At 36.0% G+C, this 26467-nt stretch overlaps 1 protein-coding gene across 2 annotated transcripts in view; it reads right to left on the bottom strand.

Annotated features, from left to right (window-relative positions):
- The window catches only part of HSD17B4 (hydroxysteroid 17-beta dehydrogenase 4), a 103468-nt gene that overhangs the window by 15361 nt on the left and 61640 nt on the right, over positions 1–26467 (bottom strand). The window contains exons 14-22 of one of the 2 annotated variants that reach the window (XM_040241695.1): positions 25705–25756; positions 19617–19688; positions 17286–17389; positions 15450–15515; positions 10878–10947; positions 10155–10261; positions 7440–7526; positions 4866–4952; positions 3249–3387 (exon numbers count right to left, since the gene is read on the bottom strand). In XM_040241695.1, the coding sequence (XP_040097629.1) occupies positions 3249–3387; positions 4866–4952; positions 7440–7526; positions 10155–10261; positions 10878–10947; positions 15450–15515; positions 17286–17389; positions 19617–19688; positions 25705–25756 (784 nt within the window). Of the gene's footprint in view, positions 1–3248; positions 3388–4865; positions 4953–7439; positions 7527–10154; positions 10262–10877; positions 10948–15449; positions 15516–17281; positions 17390–19616; positions 19689–25704; positions 25757–26467 lie in introns of both variants that reach the window. The other variant, XM_040241696.1, reaches the window with a different exon arrangement.

The following is a 26467-nucleotide window of genomic DNA, read 5'->3' as shown; positions in this document are numbered from 1 at the left end:
CCTGTGGTCATGTATGGATGTGAGAGTTGGACTGTGAAGAAGGCTGAGCGCCAAAGAATTGATGCTTTTGAACTGTGGTGTTGGAGAAGACTCTTGAGAGTCCCTTGGACTACAAGGAGACCCAACCAGTCCATTCTGAAGGAGATCAGCCCTGGGATTTCTTTGGAGGGAATGATGTTGAAGCTGAAAGTCCAGTACTTTGGCCACCTCATGCGAAGAGTTGACTCATTGGAAAAGACTCTGATGCTGGGAGAGATTGGGGGCAGGAGGGGAAGGCGATGACAGAGGATGAGATGGCTGGATGGCATCACTGACTCAATAGACCTGAGTGTGAGTGAACTCCAGGAGTTGGTGATGGACAGGGAGGCCTGGCGTGCTGCGAATCATGGGGTCACAAAGAGTTGGACACGACTGAGCGACTGAACTGAACTGAAATACATATTACATGTTTGGCTTCCTTTATCCCCTTCTGAATTAACTTCCTATAAGCACAAATGTCTTCCAGAAGGACAAACACCAAAAATGCTAACTGTGAGTAGTGGGATTATACATCAGTATTTCCCACTTTATACTTATGTATACCAAAATTTATATAATGAAAATACAGTCCCTAAAAGGAATAGGAATTGTCATATTAAAAAGAAACTTGTATGAAACCAAAATCACTTGAACAAACTTCAAAATGTTTTCTAGGAATATATAATAGAAGATGGTCTCAAAAAGTTTCAGTTGATTTAGAGATACATCATTAATTTTTTGGTATTAACAAACATTTACAATGATCTTTGGTTGTAATAAGGAATAAAACAGTCTGATTTACATGGTACTTAAACAGGCACTCTAAAACAGTAATCTCAGAATAAAAACAATACAAATCTACAAAACAGTAGTTTCTACTGTGCAAGTAAAATCCTAAACCTAAAGATTTTTTTCTTAAAAATAAAAGTCTGTATAGACACATTGTCTGCATGATATGTAGTGTACAAATAATGAATGAAGACAGTTCATACCAAAAGCTGTGGGACTTACAGAAGTTCAACCTACAATCCTTGCTTTCAGGTACCACCACAGTATACTGCTATACTCACAGTAGTATACTATGAGAAGGATTACAACCAGGCTTGAGATGGGCCTAAAAGTTTCTATGGTCCTAGAGTATAAATAAGCCAATCACAGGCCACTTCATGGAGCCCCTCAGCATTCCAGGGGCTCCTTAGCCCATCTTAACTACATGAGATCTCACTGTCATAGTTCACGATTATGAAGGAAGGGGAAAATCCTTGAGCTAAAAACTATTCTGAATGCTCCCTATACCACACTGGTAGATAGATGCTTGACTACAAATAAAAGGATCCTATCACTTGGGACTTCAAGACAAAAAACATGAAAATCCAAAAATTTTCAGTGAACATTCACTGGGATACCATATTTCTCCAGCATCTCTAGAGATTAGAATATTCTATAAAATAAACATATAGTTAGAATATAAAGAAAGAATGCTCTACAGATCAAAGTAAGGCTAGAACAGTCTATAATATAAAGGTAAAGAAACGATGGTGAAAGTTTATTAATAGCATGTTTCATGATTCAAAATATGAATGGCTGTCAGCTATGGAATGAATGTTAGTATCCCTCCAAAATTCATGTTGAAACCCTAATCTCCAAACAATGATGGTATTTAGAAACAGTTTTTTGGAGGTGATTAGGTTTAGATGAGGTCATAAGAGTAGAGCCTACATAATGGGATTAGTGTCTCTCTCTAAGAAGAGACATGAGAGAGATGATCTTTCTCTCTGCCTTGTGGGGAAACAGTAGGAAGGAAGCCATCTGCAACCCAGGAAGAGGGGTCTCTCCAGAAGCCAACCCTGCTGGAACCCTCACACTGGACCTTCCAGCCTCCTCACTACAAGAAAGTAAGTTTCTGCTCTTTAACCTACCCAGTTGATAGTATATTTGTTACAACATCCTGAACTAAGATACTCTCATTGTTAGAAGCAATGGCTTCTCAGTCTGTATGACTGACGATGAGAAAGAGAATGGATGTATACTCCCTTCGCTGTCCTTTCACCTATAGAGAAACAGTGAAATCTGAAAAAGTTACGCATTTTTCTGTCACAACATAGACACTGGATACTTAAAAACGTGCTAACAGATCTGACTGACTAGCAAAGTGAGTCCACAAAAGTGTTAGTGCTTTTATTATGTGGACATTAAAAAAGAGAAAATTTTCTAAGCTAGAAAATATTTTTACTCATCTTTAGTAATTTCACCTTACCTTCCCCAACTTTACTTTAAGAATTAAATTAAAATTGGACCCTGCAGTCTCTTAATAGGCCACAGAACAGAAACAATGTAGTTACACAGCAGATACAAAAGATATGGTAAAGATATTCTTCTCCCTTTCTCTATCACCTAACTTTTCTTTCTTCATAAAATGGTAGTAAGGTTCTTTTGGAGCTCCATGTAAGTGAATGGAAGCATGACTGCTTTCTCTCTGCAGTAACTTGGCTTACATTGGATACCTTGCCATGTCGCTAATGGCACTCTGATAGTACCTTTGATTGCCAGTTTTATACACTGAGAAAATAATTATGATTTTATACTGATAATTAAGGTGGTAATCCAAAACATTAATTTGGGGGGGGGAGAAAAATGATTTTAAAGCTGTTAAAATATAATGATAATTACTCAAAACTTTAAAATATTTCATTTAACTTGATGTACTTTCTTTATGTTTAAGAGGAATTTGAAGATTAAAGAAGTATACAGCTAAGGCAACTGTTTAAAGTACTAATTTTGGGTGTTACAATGAAATCTTCAAAACAGATTATTTTCATTTTAATTAATTTTTTTCATCTCTAAAAAACATACATGTCTGAGGGCCATGAAACCCACTGAACATGAAAGTTGCTCATTCATGTCTACTCTTTGCAACCCCATGGACTATACAGTCCATGGAATTCTCAAGGACAGAATACTGGAGTGGGTAGCCTTTCCCTTTTCCAGGGGATCTTCCCAACCCAGGGATCAAACCCAGGTTTCCCGCGTTGCAGGCGGATTCTTTACCAGCTGAGCCACAAGGGAAGCCCATGAAACCCATTATTTCCCATTAAAAAAAAAAAAAAAAACATCTTACTGAAGAAGGTAAGATTTACCTACCTTCAAAGAGACAGGCTTTAGTTATAACAAGGATACTTTATTCCTATTGACTAAGAGTCATCTTAGAATATTATAGGGACAGGACTTACTCCACTTGGCTGCAGGGCTTTCACCTTTAGTGATATGCCACTCAAACACAGCACCAACTTTCTTTACCACCTCTTGCCCAATACCCTGAAGGCGGCGACCTATTTCTTCAAACACAAGGGTACTCTGAAGCCCCGCACCCTAGCAAAAACAGAAAAGATAATCATTTCATTTTAAAAGATATGTAAAAAATGACTCAAGGGGGAAAACTATCACAAAATCAATGGGCAATAGGTAATTTTTTTAAAAAACTTGCACATAAATAAGGCAAACTGGTTTTTGTTACCCTAGTCTTCTTTCACACCTTTCTATTTATTTATGTCATCCAGAACCTCGATCCCTTTAATAAAAGAATTTTACTTTTATCAGAATTCAGAAATAATATTTTACAAGTAGAAATATTTTACAAGTAGACTAGGAACTAACTTAACAACTTATATCCTAATAGACTTCAGCAGGAAGATACTGGACAAATTAATCAACTTCTGTGATCTCATTTCTTCATTCGTAAAATGAGACTAAATTACATGAAACTTGAATTTCTTTCTAGCTCTAAAATTTCTTATATTTTTGATCTTAGATTCTTTTTAAAGAGATTTTAATTTTCATTCAGTTATGTGATAATATGGCTAATGAAACACAAAATCATGGATTTGAAAACTTCAACATTACAAAGTTAATATTCTGGAGACAGAATATAAATATTTTTATTAATTTCAGCATGTTAATAGACAATAATACAAATGTTTTAATAAATAATATATGCTACTGCTTTTATATATGCACTGAACATTTATACAAAATTTTAAATCAAAAAAAAAGGTACAAGATATTTAACTTTTTAACCTTTCTCCAAAATACTATTTACTTAAGGTTTCTTATTAAACAAGTGATTTATTTACTCTAAAACTAGAAAATCAATTATATCCTCTTAAAAGATACCCTAGTATCACCACAAAAAAAGTTTTTTAGAAATTTGTAATTTTCAAAATATTCCTTTTTTTCCAAGCAGTTTTGAATTAATGGTCTCTAGTTCAAGAATTGTTCTTGCCTGGAGAATCCCAGGGACAGGGGAGCCTGGTGGGCTGCCATCTATAGGGTCGCACAGAGTCGGACATGACTGAAGTGACTTAGCAGCAGCAGCAGCCGCAGTTCAAGAATTAAGAATCTTTCATAGCTCTGAATTTTCTAAAGTAGACTGAACACTCTTAAAGTGATCTCAACTGAAATTCATAAATCAGTCTGTAACTTGGATGCTGTGGTGTGCTTAGTCTCTCAGTCCTGTCAGACTCTTTGTGACCCCATGGACTGTAGTCTGCCAGGCTCCTCTGTCCATGGGGATTCTCCAGGCAAGAATACTGCAGTGGGTTGCCATGCCCTCCTCCAATGGATCTTCCCAAGCCAAGGGATCAAACCCAAGTGTCCTGCACTGGAGGCAGATTCTTTCTGTCTGAGCTACCAGGGAAGCCCAAGAATACTGGAGTGGGTAGCCTATCCCTTCTCCAGGGGATCTTCCTGATCCTGGAATCAAACCAGGGCCTCCTGCATTGTAGGCAGATTCTTTACCAGCTGAGCTACCAGAGAAGGCCATGACTTGGATTTCAGTGGTTATAACCTACCTCAGATGGTGTCTTAGCTGAAATAGCAGACGCTGGCACAAGATCCACATATGCATTGGAAATGACGATGTCTCCAGTTCCTTGGACCTTATAAAGGGTATGGGGGTTGGGGGGAAAACAGCTCACTCTGATGAGGCCAATGAAAATGAAATTTTATTGTGAAACGCTATGAAGTCTTTTAAAAGAAATTTACATTTTTCTTCATATGAAAGAGAAAATCATCCAAATTAAATAAATAGTTCATAAATTAAATGTCAACAGGAATAAATATGAAAGCTTACTGACTTACTAAAATTGTAATTAACCCTAACCATAGAATCTACTGAAGCCTTTCTCAAAAATACTTATGACCAGGTCCCATCTCCAAAGATTCCAATTTAAATGGTCTGAGGTAGAGTCTGAGCATTGGTATTTGGAGGATTTATTTTGCAATATAAGTATGTCTAGTGGGGAGCCAGGATGAGAATTACTTAATTCTTATAAATAGTAAAAGGCATGGCACAAAATTCACATGAGGCAGGGTACTCAAAGTATATTTGTTTGGTTAATACACAACAAAACTGGGTAGAAACAAACCTTCTATTTCAAATAGGAACTATACACAATACAAAGTAAACACCTGAATAGCCTTTTTTCAGAATATTCATTAAAAGAACTCAAATTCTAATTCCTAATACGGCACCTAAAATTATTCCAATAGTATTCTTTTATAAAATTATGGTATTGCTACAAATGTAAAGGATAATGTCTAAAACTTAAGGTAGCACTTATTAAAACTGATTTTTAACAATCAGGAAGATCATTCTCCCCTATTTTCCATTATACTTCAGAAAAATAGATCTTTCAAACAATTTCTTCATTTTATTTCAAATTATATACAGTGGAAAGCATGAAAGGAAACAATTTATGAACAAAATACACTTTAGAAAATTACTCTCTTGTAACTAAGGAAGGGAAAGGATTCCCACAAATAGCTAATAGAAAAAGAATACCTCTAATCACTGGGGAAAAAAATAGCAAATATACTGAACAGATAAGAAGATGTGCTTAGAATTTATTTAAAAGACAAGAATGTATTATATTTAGACATTAAACTATTACTCAACTCTTTAAGTTTTTATCTATATGAATTATTTCTATATTGTTCATTATGAGAAAATAGAGCCCATAATTGTTTTCATGGTCCTCAATTCTTTTAGAGTTCATAATTTTATTCAAAAAATAGACTTACATGAAATAGTTAGAAAATAAGAGGATTCCGAAATATGTGGTACAAACATTTATTCCAAGAAGATTTCAGAGGAAAGCCAGGATGTGTGTTTGTATGAATGGGGGAAAGGGGAGTGGTAAGGGAATGCCTCTGAGGACAAGGCAGAGCTTCAACTGATACTGAAAAGACAAAGGAAATTTGAAAATTGAAATAAACAGTGTGCATAAATGAATCAGGAAAATGATACTGAGAGCAGCAGGAAGTAATAAGGAGTAAGGCAGCCATACAAAGAACAGTTCTGGAAAGGTATTTATATATGAAAGAAATCACAGTACAGTTAAAAAAAAAAAAAAAGTGAGGACCTACGAACTGAATGCTGAGCCAGGCAGACTAGGGTGTATATTCCAGCTCTACCACTTTCTATGTGACCATGAGCAAATTATTTAAAAGAGCTGAACCTATATTTTCCCTAATGAAAGGTGGAGTTGTTATGCATAGTAGAGATAATGGGATAGGCTGTTCATAGGTACTCAGTAACTATAAGCTGCTATTACTGTTGGTGGTGTTATTTAAACTGCTCAACACATGACATTTATGTAGTACAAATGATCAGGCCAAAAGGTATCAGCCTGGTCAATTGTGTTAACAAAAATTGTACGTCCTTTTAGTCTTTTACTGGAGCACTGCTAACAGCCTCACCCCCAAAAGCACTTAACTCTATAGGAAGATATACTTTAATTTGTCTTGTTACTTACTATTGATTAAGCTCAGATTCTGTGACATAAGATGTTAATTTGTGGGTTTTTGTGTGATCAAGATGCATATGATTTCTGTCTAGTAGAAAATATAACCATAAAGGATATGGTTTTACTGTTCTATAGAACAATTAACTTGTTTTATCTCTTAACTCAGTAAAATTATTTTAGAATGCCTTCCCCATTGGACTACATAAACCCTGTTTTTACTACTTCTCCTTTGAAACAGATTTATCATCTTGCTAACACTCTCATTAAGAAATTAAAGTTTCATCACATTTTCATTTTATATCTATGAATCATGCCTAAAATGTTCTGAAGATTATATTCTGACAACTTGAATAAGTTGAGCCAAAAAGATATGGTTGGTTGGATTTTCAGAAATGTTATGTTAACAGGCACCAATTTAGTTGAGAATAAAACAAAAAATAAAAAACAAGGTACAGAGTCATCTTATTTTCAATTGAAAATTACCACTGATTTTTTTTAATTGCTAAGTTTTACTTGATATCCATAGTTATTAACCAAAAGAATGCTAGGATAGAACATAATTACAGGATACGGTGAAGCAGGTAATGAACCAATGTACCTCTAACCACCTACTCATACCTTGGTTTGGAAATGGATTCTATTTCCTTCCTTCCACATCTCAGTCTGCAGAGTCTGTCCTGGGTATACTGGTTTTGCAAAACGAACCTTTAAAAGAAAATGTGTTTAAGGGTTAAAAGTGTTTTAATATAAAGTTTTTCCATTTGGGGAAGGGGATAGTTTCGGATGGAGGTTGGAGAGCATAAAAGGAAGAAATATGTTTGACTATACTTAAATTCACAAAAACAGTAATATGATAAAATTAGTAAAAAAAAGGTTCTAGTTAGTATAAGTTAATTGTCTTTCTAAGTATAGAATCAATAAATAGTTCACTCTTGACAAATCAAGACATAGAAGAATAACTATATTAAGCAAAGTTATACAGGCAACCATTAGTACAACTAAAAAGAAGCAATTAAAAGTGGTACTAATTAAGTCTGGAGAAAAAAAAAAAGTCTGGAGAATAAGATCGAGGGTTGGCATATAGGAAAGAATAATTCTACTTTCTATTTCATAATTTTCTATATGATTTTATTTGTTCTGTGAACATATTATTGGACAATAATAAAAACTTTATAATAATCACTGTAAAATAGTTTTAATAATGAGAATAATCAGTGTTACCGAAGACAAAACATCAGAAAATAAATTTCCACTGCTGCATGGAGCACAAACTAATAAAGCTTTTTGGAGTTATTTGACACTGTCTTAATGATTTTTTTTTAAGCGTATGTCTTGATTTATGCAAAGATACTGTGCAGAGACAGTTTTCTTTGTAATTTATAATGGATGAAAACCTGAAGCTAACATACTGATGTAAGTTTATGTTTATTAAAGTTGAAATGCAGCCAGTTAACATTTTTAATTGAATTAAGGTAAATAATAAAATATTAACACAATACATTTGAATCAGTTCTAATGAGGTGGATGAAACTGAAGCCTATTATACAGAGTGAAGTAAGCCAGAAAGAAAAACACCAATACAGTATACTAACACATATATATAGAATTTAGAAAGATGGTAACGATAACCCTGTATGCAAGACAGCAAAACAGACACAGATGTATGCTGCTGCTGCTGCTAAGTCACTTCAGTCGTGTCCGACTCTGTGCGACCCCATAGACAGAAGCCCACCAGGCTCCCCCGTCCCTGGGATTCTCCAGGCAAGAACACCTGGAGTGGGTTGCCATTTCCTTTGTGAAAGTGAAGTCACTCAGTCGTGTCCGACTCCTAGCGACCCCATGGACTGCAGCCTACCAGGCTCCTCCATCCATGGGATTTTCCAGGCAAGAGTTGCTGGAGTGGGGTGCATTGCCTTCTCCTACACAGATGTATAGAACAGTCATTTGGACTCTGGGAGAGGGCGAGGGTGGGATGATTTGGGAGAAGGGCATTGAAACATGTATAGTATCATATATGAAACGAATCGCCAGTCCAGATTTGATGCAGGATACTAGATGCTTGGGGCTGGTGCACTGAGACGACCCAGAGGGATGATATGGGGAGGGAGGAGGGAGAGGGGTTCAGGATGGGGAACACGTGTATACCTGTGTCGGATTCATGTTGATCTATAGCAAAACCAATACAATATTATAAAGTAATTAACCTCCAATTAAAATAAATAAATTTATATTTAAAAAAATAAAATATTAAAATGAAATAATAACAATAATTTTTTAAAGGTAAACCACAAATTTTTGTTAAGGCATATACATTGATATATGTATGCTCCTAACTACTTGATAATTTATATAATAATCAATCTGCTAAAAATATAATTCAATCTACTAAATTAATTAATTAATTCAATATAATTCAATCTGCTAAAAATATTCTTCATGATACATGTGTATTAGAGGTATTTATAGCTATGAAAAGAAAACTTGCTGAATACCAAGTCAATGAAATAACAAAAATAATAATTTCAGTACAGTAACTACTTTATTTTTCTATCCAAGCCATTTATTTGAAATGCCAATTATATGTAGGATAAAGTCAGTGTTACATGCTTGTCAGTAACCGTAGAAAAATAGAACCAGTGAAAACCTCTGTACAACCGTAATGGAAGTACCTACTTTAAATGAAGTCACTAAGACGCCTTCTTAGTTACATATAATATATATTTATATATATTTTATATATATATGTATAAATTTAATATAGACTAAGCATATTAAAAAGCTTTGTCATTACTTTGTCAACAAAGGTCCACCTAGTCAAGGCTATGGTTTTTCCAGTGGTCATGTATGGATGTGAGAGTTGGACTGTGAAGAAAGCTGAGCGCTGAAGAATTGATGCTTTTAAACTGTGGTGTTTGGAGAAGACTCTTGAAAGTCCCTTGGACTGCAAGGAGATCCAACCAGTCCATCCTAAAAGAGATCAGTCCTGAGTGTTCATTGGAAGGACTGATATTGAAGCTGAAACTTTAATATTTTGGCCATCTGATGCGAAGAGCTGACTCATTTGAAAAGACCCTGATGCTGGGAGGGATTGAGGGCAGGAGGAGAAGGGGATGACAGAGGATGAGATGGTTGGATGGCATCACCAACACAATGGACATGGGTTTGGGTGGACTCTGGGAGTTGGTGATGGACAGGGAGGCCTGGTGTGCTGCTGTTCATGGGGTCGCAAAGAGTCGGACACAACTGAGCAACTGAACTGAACTGAACTGAAGACTCCTTCTCTTCTCTAACACTAAAAAGGAACAAATATTTAGATTAATAATTTACATATACCTTAATTGCCTTGAATCTCGACACGTCATTATCTGCAAACTGCTGTAAAACATGCCTGGCAGAAAATCCAAATGTACATAATCCATGTAATATAGGCTTATCGAAACCTAAAAATAAGAGAGATAATTTAGTTAGATAAAGACACATTTCATGTTTAAAAACCAACAACGGTTAATTCAGAACTTCAAAAATAATTTTTAAACTGCATTAACCTGAATCATACCATGTATTTTAAGAAACATGAAAAATATTTTATAAAGAAAGAAAAAAAAAGCAAGAAAGGAATGTCAGAGATCTGGGGACACAAAGAATTATTTTGTTAGATTTGGCTGTAACCATGAAATCTTCCATGGTGATTTCAATATCCATGTATGCAGACGATCCTTCCTCAACCTTTGTTTTCTGCTCTCCCCTCCAATGACCTTGCCCTTCATGCTCTGTCCTCTAATGACCTCGTCCTTCATGATAACTCAAGATATTCATCCCCATGGTCCTATCACAGACCTTGCCATAGCAGGAGCTACCTTCCACCATAATCGAAATTTCAAGGACACCATTTTCTGAATACTACTTCCGACCTTTCCATATCCTTTGCATAAACATATTAGGAAAGGGCTATTTTTTAAATGTCACCAGTTAAACTGCCAGTCAGAAGTAGCAATGTATTTATTATTTAGATAATTGAGCTAATATTTTCATTGGCACATATTATTAGCAACTCACCTGCTAAGCTAGCAAAGTTAGGATCAATGTGTAAGGGATTCCAATCTCCACTGAGGCGGTACAAAGCAGCCTGTGGAGAGAGAATTATAAAAGTAACTAGCATATCAGTGCTTTCTTATAATACATTAAAATAAAAACAGAAAATATGACTGGTTATTGCATGAGAAATACATCATAATATACCTAACTCTAGCTTTGATTAAAAAAATAACTATTTCTAACAAAAAAAGGTTAAGCGTAAATCAAATGCTTTTTGTAACACCTGCCACTGAAATCAGTTGGGAAGGGATGAGAACTGTGCAAAAATAGCAATGGGAACCAAGAACTACATCTGGGAGTAACAGTGGTTACCACTGCCTAAGGAGAAATTCACAGAAAGGAATCCGTCAATCTACTCTCATTAAAACACAATGTAAGCCAGAAAGAAAAACACCAATACAGTATACTAACACATATATATGGAATTTAGAAAGATGGCAATGATGACCCTGTATGCAGGACAGCAAAAAAGACACAGATGTGTATAGCGGACTTTTGGACTCAGAGGGAGAGGGAGAGGGTGAGATGATTTGGGAGAATGGCATTGAAACATGTATAATATCATGGAAGAATCGAATCGCCAGTCTATGTCCGATGCAGGATACAGCATGCTTGGGGCTGGTACATGGGGATGACCCAGAGAGATGTTGTGGGGAGGGGGGTGGGAGGGGGGTTCATGTTTGGGAACGCATGTACACCCGTGGTGGATTCATGTCAATGTATGGCAAAACCAATACAGAATTGTAAAGTAAAAAAAACAAAAAACAAAAAAAACCCACAATGAAGACAAGGTATAAATGTTTATAGTGAAGTGAAGTAAAGTCGGTCAGTTGTGTCCCACTCTTTGTGACCCCATGGACTGTAGCCTACCAGGCTCCTCTGTCCATGGGATTTTCCAAGCAATAGTCCTGGAGTGGATTGCCATTTCCTTCTCCAAGGGATCTTCCCAACCCAGGGATTGAACCCGGGTCTCCCGCTTTGTAGACAGATGCTTTACCGTCTGAGTATAGCCTCTTCTAAACAAGCAAAATTTATGCCAACTTTCTTGTGGGGTGTTTTAAATTGAACCCTATAACCCAATACTAGACACATAAACATCAAACACTTCTAATAAACTTTCAGTCGACTGGGTGCACTAAATCCTGAGATCAGCTCATCCTGAAAAAAAAAAAAACAGACTAGTAGCCTGCCATTAAGATTACATTTCTGCTTAGTGCAGATCTTCACATCACTTCTGAACTTAGACAAGGCAGGGTTATCGAAAAGAGAGAACAACAGGGCTTCCCAGGTGGCTCAGCAGAAAAGAACCTGCTGGCAATACAGAAGATGAGGGTTCCATCCCTGGATCAGGAGGATTCCCCTGGAGGAGGGCATGGCAACCCATTCCGGTATTCTTGCCTGCAGAATCCCATAGAAGGAGGAGGCTGGAGGGCTACAGTCCACAGAGTAGCAAAGAGTCATAGATGACTGAAGCGACTGAGCAGACACACACAAAGGTAACAGCAGAATCAAAAATTCACTATACTTGTCAGCATTTAAATTGTGCACTGGTCAAACGAAGAAAAAGTACTTTTCAGTACTGAAGGAAAGACAATTCAGAAAAAGCTAAGAGTAAGTATTTTAATGTATCTGTGTATTAACTTTGAGTCTGCCTCAAGAACTCTTTCTTATCAATTGCTATGTTAAGCTTTCCAAGACTATTAAAATGTTGTGCAAAGGCTAGCCAAGTCAGCATATCTGATTTTCTTAGTGTTTTTTGTTATTTTTAATTATTGATTATTCTTTTTTAATAAATTTTATCTACAGAAAATAACATTTCCTACAATTCACAGGAAAATATCATTTACTTTTTAATATGTTTTATATAATTTTAAAAAACTCTTTCTCTTTCCCATCACTCCATAGGATAGTTTTCTAAATTATTCACTTTTTCAATGATTCAGTGTTTTTTCCCTTAATGTGGCTTTGAAAATAATTAAATCAAATCAACAATTATCAAATAGATGTGATTTAGAAGATTCTGTATAAGTTGTAGAGGGTTAAATGATAAATTTTAGAAAGCATTTAAAAAAAACACTAGGCAAATATACATCATCATGTTACATACAAATAGAAAAAATGACGAACTTCAAACCCCAAATCCAGAGCTGGATTTGAACCTCAGTCTGTCTGATGCAAAAACCAATAATCTATTCAGTGTCTGACACCTTCTCCTTTGGTAATTTAATAAAGAATTACATTCTAATGGATAGCATAACCAATATTCCAAAGATTAACTTTATTTAACAAAGATGATAGCTAAAATTCTAATTGTTAGAATAAGTAGTATAAGATATGTAACTGGGGAAACTAAAGATATTTGTTTTCTTTCTTCCCAAATACAAAGTCTGACATCTGTTACCTTCCTATTCTTTGGTCTTTCTAGGTTATTGGGGATGAATTTTCTCTTTATTAATTATGACAAACCATGAACCATACTTGTAATAGCATATGAATTTGAAGATCAAGAAATTCTCCTAAAGAAATGAAAAACAAAATATTCCAGAAGTGACACTGGTAGAGCTAAAACTGATTGCCAGTTTTCTTACTGACTAAAAAATGACTCATTTAATTTAAATACCTGGCAAACAGTTTATGCTATAGTGGCATAATCCATTCCATTCCCACTTCTCCTTAAAGGTCTGTTCATCCATAAGCACCTCCCGCCACTCTCCAATGTGAATTCTCTAATTCTTACTCCTTGTACATATATCAAGCTCTTATCTGCTATCATTATTAAGTTCTTATCTCCATCCAGGCAAGTTTTACATCTCTGGTAAGAGAGAATATCTATACACCAATTTAGTTCATAAGTCTCATTTTTCCTACCAAACTCTTTTGAGTATCATTCTCTAATAAGTAATACTTCTCTGAATGTCTACAGCACTTACTTTATAATTCAAAGCCTTGTCTTTAATCATTCATTGCTTAGAATAGATGCCCTAGTTATTAATACATATAGACATTATTTCTAAGTGTACTTTCAGTTCCTTGTCAATAGATCACACTTCTTGATTTGTGTCTCCTACAGTACAGATCTAATTTAAAACAGCTCATAAATCCCCTGAACTTTATGTAAAATTTTATGCAAAATGTTTTTAAACAAATTTTTTTAATCACATTCTCAAATGACCATGTGATACAAATGGCCAGGAACCTCTGTGAAATGATGGGTGCCCATTATTCATACAAAAAATATGTGTTAACTTATAAACTGTTCTTTGTCACACAGCAAAGTACTAAAGTTGGCTAAAAGCTAAATGAAAAGTTCTATTTATCTGAAAAACCAGAAAAAAAAATCTTTCTGCTTACTGTATAAAGAAACTCAAGCCACGGAAACTATTCAGCTTTTCTTATCTACAGCAGATACATTTTATTATTTCAGAAACCCAAGAATAATAATGGAGCATTGCTGGGCTTTGTGAACCATGAAACCACAAAGTCTTTTCTGTTCTTCAGTATCACAATAAAATTAATTTCACTATGAAGCTTTAATTAAACATAAATATGAGTGTTTTCTTAAGAAATTGATATGAAATAAGGATGGGGAGAACATTTAAAGGCAGAAACTAATCTGAGATAAAAAGTATTATTCTATCACCCAATTATACAGTGTTGAAAAAAACACAATTACTACGTTTCAAACTTAATTCTTTCTAGCTCATGAAATTATATTTCTTTTGTTAGCAAACATAAATCCTGCAGAAGTTCTCATATCAACATGTCAAAATTAGTATCCAAAAATAAGTGAATTTTATAGATAATCTGCTGTCATTACCTGTTTATTCACTGCATTACTTCCGAGCTTTATGTATTCTGTTCTATATCTGCATGATTAGTATTTCGGCCATCTTAAAGAAGAACCTTCATAACTCTCAAAAACAAAGTTGCTGTTTTCATCTTCAAGGTCACCTTTTGTTTATTAAATAAATCTTTGCATGCTTACAGTATCTGTTAACTGACAGGGTATTTTATCTCCTTCATCAGAAAACATACTATTCATGCCAAACAGAACAGATTAAATCACCTACTCCTTCTAAGATGCTTTATTGTATCTGTCCACTAAAGTTGGCATAAAATAATCTGTCTCTATGCAGTGTGGCTCAGCTTTCTTTTCCAACAGAAGAGAGGATAACTGAAATCTGCCCTTTATTTTATCCTGTTCTCTAAAATTTTAACGAAATTCTTCTCAAAGCTAGGCAATCTCTTTAAGGCAAGCAATCCACGCCAATAAAACATGATGCTTTCTCAACTGACTTGTGAAAACTACTTTATATTTTCTTTTGATATCTAGTGGAGAAAAACAACCGCTAAGTAAAAATTCACAAAGAACGAATTTCAACTACAGAAATATGCCATTATTTCTATTATATAGAATTCTTTTGAATTCTTAGGACTACTTTTGAATTCATAGGATTTACAGGGTATCAAGAGTTATAAGTTAAAGTGCCAGGAGCCATGTGGCTTTACCACTTTTCAAAAACACCTTGTTACCTGATTAAGTGAGGTGGTATCTGTAAGTACAGCATCAGGAGGTCTATCAGGTATGGCTACAGCTGCCTGAAATTTAAAAAAAAAGAAAACACGACACGTTAAACAGTTAACAAAACAATTGTTAGTCTCTTTACTGAAATTGGTATTTGACAAACAACCATGTTTCAATGTACAGTTGTTTCTCGGTTTCCAGGACACCAAAATTTGCAGATGCTCAAGTCCCTTATACAAAATGGGGCAGTATTTGCATATAACCTATGCACATCCTCCCATACACTTTAAATCATCTCCAGATTACTTGTAATACCTAATATAATGTAAATACTGTGTAAATAGTCTGAGAACTTTCTAGAAATTTTTTTCTGGATATTTTTGATCCACGGTTGGTTTAATCTGCAGATACAAAACCTGTGGATATGGAACCCGTGGATATGGAGGGCTGACTGTAATGAAATCTGTAAGCTGGATAAAAAGCAGATTTTTTTAATACATTCAGCACATAATGACCTGTAAAATTCTGTAACTGTGAGCTTCATCTACATTATGATTTCCCTGAAATGACTCTGTATAATGAAAGGAATTATATAACCAGGTCCATTCTCTAGGCAACAAACATAGGGACTCTTCCCAATGCAAAAGAATACTTCTTTCCAGGGGAGGTCTTTGAGATCAGTCTTTGAGGTTTGACCAACTCAGTAAACATGAATTTGAGCTCCAGGAGATAGTGTAGGACAGAGGAGCCTGGCATCCTGCAGTCCATGGAATTGCCAAGAGTCAGACATGACTTAACAACTGAACAACAACAAAAATGATGCCATGACAACTCTTCTTAGCTGTCTCCTGGCATGGTTCTCTAGCAAACTTCTAGTTGGACTAGTTTATTTACTGCTTCCATGGAGCTACCAGACTCCTCTTGATTATCACTAAAGTAACTTTGTTTTTGAAATCATCCTTACTTTTGGTTCCAATTATCTGTTTCCAAAATGAGTCAGTCTCCTTGGGAAGAGCTTTGGAGCTCTCTATTTTTAGAGTCTGCCTTGGCCCCCAGGCAAAACATCTGCGCCACTGCAACAGAGATGAGGGCAAGGACAGTGGCCCACTTATCTCCAAGTGACATCCTCACTTTACAAGAAGGGGACTGAGCAGGCGTAGGAGCTTCTGGTCTTCTCAGCTTGCCTCTAGCAGCAGGGAACCCTCATCCTATGAGCAGGCTGGGGCAAGAGTTATCAGAGCCTTAGTATTCTTAACATGCCATTGTAGAACAAAACTCTCCAGAGTACAAGTGGGGGCTGGGTGGAGGAAGAGAACCCCATAACTCTCGGCCACTTTTACCTGTAATAGAGCTTCCGCTTCATAAGTTAGGGAAGGTAGGAGTGGGGAATAAGAAAGATGAGTGGCCTGCTCTACCTAGGAAGATAGTGTGGCCCTATTCTGAGAGCTGAGGGCAGAGGTAAACTGGAGTAAAATCCAAATTACAAAATATTTTTGGGAAAAATATGGTTTGGGGCAGATTTTGAGAACTCAACAATAATTTGAATTGTTTTATTCATATGAAATATTCTAGACATTTAATAAGTGAAGATTTTCATTTACACCAGGATATCTTGTACATGTTAAGGTTTTTCTCAAGAGCTTTGGGTGCAGGCAAAGTTTGCACAAGTAAAGATATTCCAGTAATTATCTCATGTCAGCACTTCAAATCCAAGAACATATTCTGATTCAAGGAAGTTTAGATTACTAAAGCCCTACTCTATGAAATTACACATATAGTAAGTTCAAAATACAGATAAGCATCCTTAATGACACACGGATGTCATTTATGAAGTCATAGCCTACCTTGGCTTTGTCTGACGTCCGTTTTCCACTGAAGCCTCCAGAACCAACAACAAAGATGGAGAACTGATTATAACATATAAGTTCCTCCCCAGAGTAAGCGTAGACTGAAAAGTAAATGAAAGAAGAAAGAAAAGAAGTTATTATCAAAAGGTATAACCAGTTAACCAATACATGATCAGCAATCCCTGTAAATGTTTCAGAAATGAAATTCAATTACTAAAAGGTTTTGCAACTTAAACACCCAAGTTTGGGTTACAGAGCACTCATTTTAATCGTACACACTACCAGTCTCTAGAAGCAAAGAAAGGAAGATCTTGACAAATCCTTTCTTATCTATGAAATAGCAGTTCCTCTACCTTCTTCTAAAACTCCCCAACTGCCCTTCATATTTCAGTTCTCTCCTTCTCAAACTTTTCAGACAATTCCACTATAAAAGGCAGACTAACACACCTGAAAAGATTTTTATCATTACTAATTATTAAAGAAATGCAAATCAAAACTATGAGGTAGTACCTTACACTGGTCAAAATGGCCATCACTGAAAAGTCTACAAATAACAAATGCTAGACTGAGAGCGGAGAGAGGGGAACCCTCCTATACTGTTGGTGGGAATGTAAATTGTTACAGCCACTATGGAAAACAGTATAGAGGTTCCTCAAAAAACTAAAAATAGAATTGCCATACAATCCAGCAATCCCACTCCTGGGCATATATCCAGACAAAACTATAATTCAAAAATATACATGCACCCCTAATGTTCATAGCAGCACTATTTACAACAGCCAAGACATGGAAACAACCTAAATGTCCACCAACAGAGAAACGGGTTAAGAAGACATGAGATACACACATACACACATACAAAATGTGTGTGTACACACAAAATGGAATGCTACATAGCCATAACAAAGAATGAAATAATGCCATTTGAGCAACACAGATGCACCTAGAGATTATCATACCAAGCAAAGTTAAGTCAGAGAGAGAGAGACAAATGTCATATGATATCACTTATATGTGGAATGTGAAATACAAAACAAATGAATGTATCTACAAAACAGAAACAGATTCAGAGATAAAGAGAACAGACTTGTGGTTGCCTAGGGAGAAAGGAGGTGGTGGAGGGATGGATTGGGAGTTTGGGATTAGCAGATGCATCCTATATACAGGATGGATAAACAAGGTCATACTGTATAGCACAGGGAACCATATTCAATATCCTGTGATAAATCATAATGGAAAATATGAAAAAGAATGTATATATGTATAATTGAATCACTTTGCTGTACAAGAGAAATTAACATTGTAAATCCACTAAAATTCAGTAAGATTAAAAAATAAAATGCAGATAACCACACTCTAAAATTTTCAAACATTCTGCTGAAGCCCTCAATAGAGCCTGAAATATAAAAGAGAAAGTAGCAAGAATGAAGGTATAAGCTTCTGGAAGGCAGGATCATGACTCTTCTGCTCATATCATACCCCCAGCAATTAGAACAGTACCAGGGACAGAAAAAGCACCTAATAAATATGCATTAATTAATGAATCAATGAATAAACAACACGAGTGAGCACGTTAGTGAATAAGTAATAAATGAAAGATAGCTGTTCCTCTTTACAACATATTCAGTATAACCTCTTAGGTATATATTAGAACAAAATGATAAAACCTATATTCCAAATACCAGATTAATATTAAACTTTCCACTGACATTTTCAAAATTTTTGATAATCTTTCTTGTTTTTGTTCTTAAACTTTAAAAGAAAAATTTTAAGCAAGGTGTCTTTGGCTTATGTTTAATTATTAGTATTTCAATATTTATTAAACTACTATAATCTTTCTTTTCCACCGCAAATAAAATGTGGCTATGGTGTTTGAACCACATTATGAGTTCAATACATCTAAATGTGTAAGGTTAAAAACCTAACTACCACCTATAAGAATGATTCAGGGGTCAAATAGGTTCCCAGTTCCAAAGAGCTAAAATACAAAAGAATATTTACAACATAGCCTAATTATCAATTGAGGGTTGTCTTTGTATTCATTCCTGCTAAAACATACTACAGAAAGCATAATTCCCCACTGTGTTCACTAGACCAGCCACATATCTCATCTCTGCTTTGGTTATGTTGTCATAAATCCCCTGAAGTGTCCCACTCTCCTAACCCCTTATTTTCTAAAACAGTTTATAAATTTTTAGAATGCTAATCTTGCTTTCTCACAAATTGGAAGATAAATAGAAACTTATTTATCAACTTCTGTGGTAAAGTATACTGCATACAAAGTCTATCAATTTAACAATATTATTAAAAGAACTGGAAATTAGTTACCATCCACAAGAATTACTAAACCGGATCCTTTATCCAGGATATCAGCAACAATTGCTTCGCATCTTAATTTTCCTAAAATGGAAAGTAAAAATAATAAATGTATAATAAATAAATGAGACTGTTTTAAAAGCCATAAGTAATATATTATATGAAGACATGAGAGAATTTAACATAACTTCCACTGGAAGTTCAGCAAAACTAAAAAAAATGCATGGTTTAGAACAATTTTCAATACGATGCTGAGTCATAAACATTAAAAGCAATCATAATGCCTGAGTTAGCAAATTTGAAATATTAGTAATTCTGACAAATTAGGTGGTAAAAAGTAACAATTTTCAATCATTCAATGAACATTGGTTAAGCAAACAGTCTACACTATTTACTCCATTCCTTACTGAACCTCTATTGGCTTCAATGAGACAATGTTTCCTTCTAACCACTTTGTTCTTTCATGGACTCTTCTTTCCATCATTTAATTGGTGACCTCTTGATGGATTATCCTTGTTTGAGAGTGAAACCAAAATCTTTTTTTCCAACCTGTTTCTCTCTTTTGTTCCCTACATGAAAGAATGGTACTATCCACCCAACTGCCATGGCAGAAACTTCAGCATGACACCCGCCTCATAAATTAGTGTCTAAATATGTGACAAGACTTAAGTAGGCAGACATCAAGAGAAGTCAGAAGATATAAAAAGTTTTTTACTTCATCCTGAAGTCTACGAATAGCCATCTGGGCTTTTTAATAGGGAAGTGACAAATACACTTGCATTTCAGAAATAATATTCTGGCTACAGTAAGATAAACAGATCTGAGGGGAGCAAGAATGGAGGCAGAGAGAACACTTAGAAAATGAGAGATAATGGTGATCGAAATGAGGTAGACAGAAATAGGATCCTAAATGCACTGAAGGGAGAAAATTAAAGATCTGGGTACCTGGCTGGGTATGAAGATGATTAAAAAAAATAAAATAAAATAATGCTGAGGTTAACTAGGTTCCTGTCGCTTTCATCTCCTAAGTTGCTTCTGATTCTTCCACTTCTATCTCTCCACCACCACCTTTGCCTAAGCTAGCATCATTTTATTTCAACTACCACAACAGACTTGTAACTAGTTACCTGCACATTCACTCTGACCAACTTTAACACATGCTCCATATTATGTCTGAAGCTATTTTTTCCCAGAGTCAACCTGATTATGCCAAATCTTTCTATTTTAAGTTCTAATGGTATCAAGTATGTTTCATCTGTACTGTTTATCACATATAGTTGTAATTATACATTTATTTGTGTGTATATCTTTTTATTATTATTATAGGCTGCCCTCCCCAACAACTAGGTTATATGCTCCAAACAGGCACAGTCTAGATTTGTTTCATTTTCCATTTATTCATAACCCTAACAGAAAGCCTAGATGTTAGGGAGCAACTGATAAATAACTGTCAAACTGCAGATGATATCCTGCAGTAATCAACTCCACATTTAAACGAACACCAAGCCTACTCCTTTCATATCCCTACAGTTTCTCCATTTATATCCCTACTGATCCCTACAATCCTTTTCAATCAACCACATTCTCCAACCTAGATTATTACAAAAGTCTCTTACAAAATCTCCTTCCCTCTATCTCATTTCCTTATCAATCCAAGCATTACAAACAGGAGCCAGAGTTGATGCTTTCTAAAATCCACATTTGATCATATATCTCTTTACAGTCCTTCAGTGGTTATCTATTGTCTTTAAAATAAAAGCCAGACTTCCTCACATAACCGCACACTGCACACTGCTTCAGATAAAAGGAACTGTGTAAAAGCAGGGTGTAATACCAAACTGAAGACTTGAACTGAGATGGTAGAGTAGAAGGACACAGAATTCACCTCCTGCACAAACTCATCAAAAATACACCTTCACTGAAAATTAAGTGGAGACTAACAGAAAGACTCTTATATAACCAAGACTATAAGAAAGACCCACAGGTAATCAGGTAGGAAGTGAAGAAAAGCAATCAGGTAAGGACCTGTGGGAGAGGACTCAAAGGAAAAGGGAGATGGTATAGGGAGAGACCTTCCTGGGGGACTGAGAAATTTAAGCCATATATTGGGTGTCCAACAAAGGGAAGACAGGCCCCCATGGCTGGCTGGAAGGCCACTGGGACAAGAGGGTTATGGGAAGCCTGGACTCCAGGAGTGAGTGAACACTTACTTATTCTCAAGGCCGGGCAGAGAGGGCATACTGAAACCACCTGGGTGGCTGACTGGTTTTCTACAACTGCTCTGGTTCCCAGCCTGAGCCAAGGGAACACTCCAGCACCACTCACATCACATCACAGCTCCACAGTCTAGGTTGCCATGATCAAGGAAAAGGCTCAGCTATAAGATGCTAAGGACATCCAAACCCTAAGTGAAATCTGAACAGGGAGGGGGCAGCCATTACTGGTGAATGCACAGGGGGCCCAGATCGCTAATGGTGGCCAGGCCACAAAGCTTATGCTCCAACACTCTCTGAAATACCCACACCAGCCGCTCCTGCTCCTCTACTGAACCTCTCTGGGGCAAGGGTGTCAGTGCTTGTAGTGGGAAGAGCACACACTTAAAGAGAACTGAACCAGCTCAGACCCAACCCTCAGGGCCTCTGCTCCAGCAATTAGAGATCTGCCCCTGCCGCGAATGGGGGAGTGGGGGGACAGCAACTAAGTTAAGGCGAAGCCCCACCTAACATCTGACTCTACTCTTCCATCTCCAGCCCCAGCCCCTACAAAGGTGATAACTGTCAGCACACCCTGAGGAAAGGCCTAAATTGTGCTCACATCAAATCCAGCTCTCCCATCAAAGCCACTGGGTACCTGCAGACTATCTAGGGGCACACCCACAAAAGAAAAATCATAAGTAATTTTTCACCTAATTTCAATAGATAAAGAAATAGATAAGCAAAATGAAAATACAGAGGAGTCTGTTTCAATTGAAAGAGCAAGAGAAAATTCCTGAAAAAAAAAACAACAAACAAAACAGAAATAATTTACTAGACAAAGAATTCAAAGCATTAGTAATAAGAATGCTAACTGAATTAGGAAAGAGAATAGACAAATACAATGAGAGTTTTAACAAGCAACTAGACGTTTTTTAAAAGAACCAATCAGAGCTGAAGAATAGACTAACTGAAAAGAAAAATGCACTAAAAGGAATTAACAGCATACCACCCTTATGGCAGAAAGTGAAGAACTAAAGAGCCTCTTGATGAAAGTGAAAGAAGAGAGTGGAAAAAGTTGGCTTAAAATTCAACATGTAGAAAACTAAGATCATGGCATCTGGTCACATCACTTCATGGCAAATAAATGGGGAAACAATGGAAACAGTGACAGACTTTATTTTTTTGATCTCCAAAATTATTACAAATGGTGAGTACAGCCATGAAATTAAAAGATGCTTACTCCTTGGAAGAAAAGCTATGACAAACCTAGACAGCATACTAAAAAGCAGAGACATCACTTTGCCAACAAAAGGTCCACCTAGTCAAAGCTATGATTCTTCCAGTAGTCATGTATGGATGTGAGAGTTGGACTATAAAGAAAGCTGAGTGCCAAAGAATTGATGCTTTTGAGCTGTGGTGGTAGAGAAGACTCTTGAAAGACCGCTGGACTGCAAGGAGATCCAACCAGTCCATCTTAAAGGAAATCAGTCCTGAATATTCTTTGGAAGGACTGATGCTGAAGCTGAAACTCCAATACTCTGGCCACCTGATGTGAAGAACTGACTCATTGGAAGAGACCCTGATGCTGGGAAAGATTGAGAGCAGGAGGAGAAAGGGACGACAGAGGATGAGATGGCTGGATGGCATCACCGACTCGATGGACATGAGTCTGGGCAAGCTCTGGAAGTTGGTGATGGACAGGGAGGCCTGGTGTGCTGCAGTCCCTGGGGTCGCAAAGAGTCAGACATGACTGAGCGACTGAAGGGAACTGAACTGAGGTGATACAGAAAAACACGTACATGATCTAGAAGATAGAATATTGGAACTCACTCAATCAGAACAGTGAAAAGTAAAAAGCAGAGAACATTTTAAGGGATCTTTGGGTAATATCATGCATGCCAACATTCCATTATAGGGGTCCCAGAAGAAGAATAGAGTAAAAATTTATTTGATGAAATTTGGCTGAAAACTTCTCAAGCCTGAAGAAGGAAATAGACGTCTAGGTACAGGAAGCACAGAAGACCCTAAAGAAGATAAATCCAAACAAACCCACACCAAGACATACCATAATTAAAATGGAAAAAGCTAAAGAGAGAATTCTAAAGGTAGCAAAAAGAAAGAGAGGGTCACATACAAAAGAATCCCCATAAGGCTATCAGCTGATTTTTCTGCAGAAACTTTGCAGGCCAGAAAGGAGTGGCATGATATATTTACAGTGCCAAAAGGGAAACCTACAACCTAGGCTACTCTTCTCAGCATGATTATCCTTCAGAATTGAAGGAGATATAAAAAACTTTTTGGATGAGCAAAAATCAAGAGTGCATCAATACTAAACCAACCCTAAAATAAATGTTAAAGGGTCTTCTCTAAATAGAAAAGGAAAGGATATAACAAGAATTAAGTATAGAAAAGGAAAAAAATCCCACTAGTAAAGGCAAATATATAGGAAAGACAGAGGCTCAAATACTTAAATAAGCTAGTACAAAGATTAAGAAACAAAAACCTATAAAATCAAGTATGACTACAACAATAAGTAAAGAGATAAACATGAAGATGTAAACTATGACATCAAAAACACAAAGTGTGGGGGAAGGGAGTAAAAAATGTAGCTCTTTTAGAATGTGTCTGAACTTAAAGGATTGGTTTAAAACAAATATAGATCAACGTATATGAATTCCATGGTAACTGCAAATCAAAAACCCACCACAGATACCTGAAAACAAAAGAAAAAGGAACACAAGCAAAAGAAAAGCACAAAACCACAAAGGAAGAAACTTAAAAGGAAAAAAAAAAAAAACAGGGAAGACTACAAGAACAACCAGAAACAAGTAACACTAACACTGAAATAGAACTATTCGGCCTTAAGCAATTAGAATCTTATAATTTTTAATAAAATAAAGTTGTTTAGTAGCTAAGTCACATTCGACTCTGCGCAACTCCGTGGACTATAGTCTACCAGGCTCTTCTGTCCATGGGATTCTCCAGGCAAGGACACTGGAGTGGGTTGCCATTTCCTTCTCCAAAATAAAATAAAAGGATTCAGAAAAAAATTAAAGTACAATTCTAGTTACTTGCTAACCTCTACATTACATAATATGAAATGATAGACATTTTTTGTGTTTCACCACCTTATACAGTCAGCATATAAATATTCTGACATCAGAGTAGCAACACAAAACAAATACATCAAATTAAAGTGAAAAAATAAGAAGCTCTACTGAACAAGTAAGATATAACTGAGAAAAATAAACTGATTATTAAGACAGACTTGATTTTACTTACTCTAAAAGAAAATATGAAAAAGTTAATTACAAAACATCCTGTATCTTTTAACATTCTTTGCTTTACGAAAATCAGTACCAACACAAATACCTGAGAAAAGAACGAAGAATCCATGGGACTGATTATACACATCCATGACTGATTATACACAATCACTAAGTTTAAGATATAAAAAGAAAATGCTCCTTTCAGTTGTTGATCAGATTTTAAGTAGTTTTTTGAAGTAATTTATTAAATAAAACTATTCAAATAGGATGATATTTAAGTAACCAAAATAAGTACTAGTTAACATCGATATGGGGATTCCTGGTGCAGGCGATGCAGGTTCAATCCCTGGGTCAGGAAGGTCCCCTGGAGAAGGAAATGGCAACCCACTCCAGTATTCTTGCCTGGGAAATCCCGTGGACCCAGGAGCCTGGCGGGCTAAAGTCCTTGTGGTTGCAAAGAATTAGACATGATTTTAGTGACTAAACAAAAAACAACATCAATATACACTAATGGTTGACATGCGCACAAATAACTTAAAATAGAATTTATTTAGTCACTTCTCTGCCAGTTTAACACATTGACACAGTTTGGAAGGTTAGTCAGAACATAAAATTATGGTTTGATCAAGAACTCACCTGTTCTGGGAATTGGTTTATATAACTCCAAGTACTGCTCCCCATGAAGAACCTACATTAAAGTAAGCAAAATTTTGTCAGTAGACTTCCTTACTCCATAGGCTCTTCTGTGAATACTGCTAATCCTAAGGCATTTTACTGCCCACTTGTTCACATAACTAATTCCCTCAAACTATCTATCTCAGTTTGGCTCTTATTCCTTAACTATATTATTCAGAAATCATCAGTCCCCCAATTTAAAGACTATTGGCTCTCTGGAACAGAGAAGATACACTGTCTTCTTTCTTGACATTCTTAATCCTTGCTGAGTGATAATCATGGATTATTTGCCATGGAGACACTAAACAGTATATTCCCAGGGCTCATCACCGTGCTTGGAACATACTGGGTATCCACTACATATCTACTGAATAAAAATAAACAAACTGGTCAGTACTAGTAATTTCAGGTGATACCTGGCAAATACAAAAGACTCGACCAAAACACAAAGATAAATATTAAAGCCATGGTTACAGTAAAAGCACTATCAATGTCAACATTTCCTTAGTGTTATGTCTTACAAATTACCTACTAAGAGTAAATACTAAAGACCCTGTGTAATTTCACAGCCACATTCACCTCAATTTATCAAAACAAGAATATAAGAATATAATACAGGAAAACAAGTGAACAATAAAAAAAAAAAATAAAACCTAACCACATATCCAAATGACCACACTCCACTGCTATGGGACAGTTTAATTCCCAGTCTTCCTCAGAACCC

This window comes from Oryx dammah, unplaced genomic scaffold, assembly GCF_014754425.2.
Source record: "Oryx dammah isolate SB20612 unplaced genomic scaffold, SCBI_Odam_1.1 HiC_scaffold_5, whole genome shotgun sequence".
NCBI lineage: Eukaryota > Metazoa > Chordata > Mammalia > Artiodactyla > Bovidae > Oryx > Oryx dammah.
Note: the sequence above shows the minus strand (reverse complement) of the source record. Positions and strands in the feature narration are given on the sequence as shown.